General features: G+C 42.0%; 1 protein-coding gene across 1 annotated transcript; it reads right to left on the reverse strand.

Moving 5' to 3' along the window:
• Positions 1–374: 374 nt before the first annotated feature.
• On the reverse strand, positions 375–2,487 carry LOC149023054 (7-deoxyloganetin glucosyltransferase-like). Its single transcript, XM_089150915.1, has 2 exons — positions 1,929–2,487; positions 375–1,812 (listed from the first exon to the last, which is right to left on the reverse strand). The coding sequence occupies exons 1-2, from the start codon at positions 2,455–2,457 to the stop codon at positions 884–886; spliced, it is 1,458 nt and encodes a 485-aa protein (XP_089007041.1). The 5' UTR covers positions 2,458–2,487; the 3' UTR covers positions 375–883.
• Positions 2,488–2,909: the final 422 nt, after the last annotated feature.

The following is a 2,909-nucleotide window of genomic DNA, read 5'->3' on the forward strand; positions in this document are numbered from 1 at the left end:
TAGAACCCTCTAGGCTCTTATGATTGATATTTTGTCCACCTAGATATTCACGAAGTTTAGAATCATGGTATTTACCTTGGTCTCTCTTGAGGGACTCACATCCAAGCTTAATGTGTGGAGAGCCATGTTATTCTCACCTGCTAGTAAGGAAGTGCTAATTAATCAAGGTTGTGACTTTTACTCTCCCTTTATGTATAATGTCTTTTTTTTCTGCTCCTCAATGGTCTATGTTTTAAAGTGAGCAATTTATTAGCAAATTTTGGTGGAAAAATGGTCAAGTGAAGGGCCGCACTGGGTTAAATGGGAAATCTGTGTAAAAAGAAAAATGAGGAAGGCATAAGCTTTTATATCAACTGCTTCAAGAAAGCTTTGTTTGCTTGCAGCATATTATTCTTAATTTTGAGAAGACAATATTACGAATATAATATTTTTTCCTTTTCATTTGGTGGGATAACATAGTACGTATTAGGGGTTTGAGAATGGGCGAAATTGCTTCAGCAAGACCGTTATGTGGAATTTTGGACCATCGGATCTAAAATTTCAGTCGAGATTTTGATCCGATGGCCCCTTATTGTTTAGCATGACATGTGCAAAACTGAAGCAAAATCCGGAGAATAAATCAACTACATAAAGCTAAAGCTGAAAGGATAACAGTGTCCTAGGGTTGGGGAATGGGTACAACTAAATAAACCACGGGAGTGCCAAACCTGTGAGTATGTGACCCCGAACAAATAATCAACACGCTCCAATAATTGTACCTATATAGATGAGAATTATTGTAGGGAGTTTCTTTTAATTATTTTATTTGAACATTCCGAGCTTCTCATGCGGCCTAAGTTGAGGAGAATTTTCTCTGCAGAGGCCATCAACTAGCTAGATTGTTTCACTCACTTGGTTGGAGGATATCCTTAATTACTCGTTCAAAGTTACTGTAAGAAGACCCTCCATGTCTAGTAGCAGCTTCTGCTCTCTCCTTCCAATACAGGGCTTTCTTTCTCATCGCTTTCCCTCTTTTTCCTTCCATCGTTTCCCTAACAAGAGTCTCGATCTGGTCTCTCTTTACGTCAGAATCGATCTCCATACCCATGCCCCAAGTAGTGCAAGCATATCTGCAATTAGTTTGCTGCTCGGCGAAGAAGGGCCAGCATATAACTGGCACGCCCCCACATATGCTTTCAATCGTAGAGTTCCATCCACAGTGTGTAAGAAACAAACCTGTGGAGGGGTGGCAGAGCACTTTGTCCTGTGGGCACCAGCTCGTCACCAATCCTCTATCTTTTGTTTCTTCTAAGAAATGCTCCGGCAAGATTGCTGATTCACCCATCACAGCATCAGGCCTGGTGATCCACAAGAAGGGATACTTGCTATTTGCCAACCCCCATGCGAACTCTCTCAAGTGTCGCTCACTCATAAAAGTTATGCTTCCAAAACTCACATAAACAACTGAGTTAGGTTCCCATTTATCCAACCACTCCAGGGAATTGAGGTCTTCTTTCCAGAGGCTCGATGAAGGGAATCTGGACCTCTTAGGGATGTCTTGTTGTTCCAGCAACTTTACTGGGCCGATAGTATATATGTGAGGATTCCTGGAAGAAATTGCACCCAGGACCTCATGTTCCAGATCATCGAATGTGTTCAATATAATGGCAGGTGCTTTCAAACAATTCTGTGCTTCGTTACCTAGAAAATTGAACATAATATCATTGGGATCAGTTGTTCTGAGAAAGCTTGGGAGATCCTTGAGCCTGATATTCATGCTAGGTATCCAATCAATGGGTTTGTCAAGATAGCCATTGGTGATGTCGTCCTCATCTGGTGGGCCCATCCAAGAAGAAAAATCAGAGACTCAGGTATCTTCAATTATTGCAAAGACATTCAATATGTTGAAATACAGAAAACGTACAACACTAATACTTGGGAAACAGTACCTTGGAGTGGAAATATGCCTCTTTTGATAAGCTCCACATATTGGAGATAACCCATGAAGCCACAAGCTGAGGCAGTCCAAAATTGAGCAACACGGATCCCTAGTTCCTTGGCAGCTTGGACGGAGAAACTCATAGTTCCATCAGAAACAACGCAAGAGACTCTAGGTGTGGTGGAGGAGGAATTGAGCTTTTTCAGTAACTCACGGAAGGGAGCCAAGCAGTTCTTTGCTACCGAATCGCATAGTGTGGGAACATCTTGTGTAGCATCACGGTCGGATGGTGGCAACCCATCTGGTATGGTTTCGAACTGGAAATCATTGAAACCATTGAGAGCACCTGGAGCTTTGGATCGCAATAAACGTCTGTGATTGAACTCAGTATTGACAAAGGTGATATGAAAACCTCTCGAGTGGAGAAGCTTTGCTACTTCCATCATTGGATTAACGTGGCCTTGTGCTGGGAATGGAATGCACACAGCGTGAGGCTTCTGGGCGGCAATAGAACCCATGTTTGCTTGCTTGCTTGCCATGGTTTTTTTAGAGATCTTGCTAGCATACTGCCGTCAATTTATAGAAGAAAGAATGCATGGCTGATACTGCATTGCTTTCCCACTAAATTAAGATATCGTTTTGGACTCTTCCCTCTATCCAATCAGATACGTTGGACCATCAATAATTACTAGGTAGGCGGTACTATTGTGGTGAGCTAGCTCCATTTGAAGAATCATAATCAAGATTCCAGGTCTAAATTAAATATCTAAGAAACCTCCACATCCAAACGTTCCAATTGCTGGAACTTTGGGGGAGGGGAAGGGGATATTTAAGGGAATATATGAAAACCTAAATAGTGGATATACGTCGCTGTATGTTTTCCCGCATTCTCAAATGCCTTGCTGTACTTAATGATAAGGTTGTTCCGTTGTAACCGAAATTTTGACATGTTGTGGAGGATAGACAACCTGAGAGCTCCTCGTGAAGAACC

This window comes from Hakea prostrata, chromosome 3 (genome assembly GCF_041222555.1).
Source record: "Hakea prostrata isolate BN-2017 chromosome 3, UWA_Hpros_2, whole genome shotgun sequence".
In the NCBI taxonomy this organism is placed as follows: Eukaryota; Viridiplantae; Streptophyta; class Magnoliopsida; order Proteales; family Proteaceae; genus Hakea; species Hakea prostrata.

Bases quoted from the DNA above. Each gene is read 5' to 3' on its own strand.
- LOC149023054 (XM_089150915.1), bottom strand. From the start codon at position 2,457: ATGGCAAGCAAGCAAGCAAACATGGGTTCTATTGCCGCCCAGAAGCCT. The intron at 1,813-1,928 runs GTACTGTTTCCC...TGGGCCCACCAG, and splicing joins AGGCATATTTCCACTCCAAG to ATGAGGACGACATCACCAAT.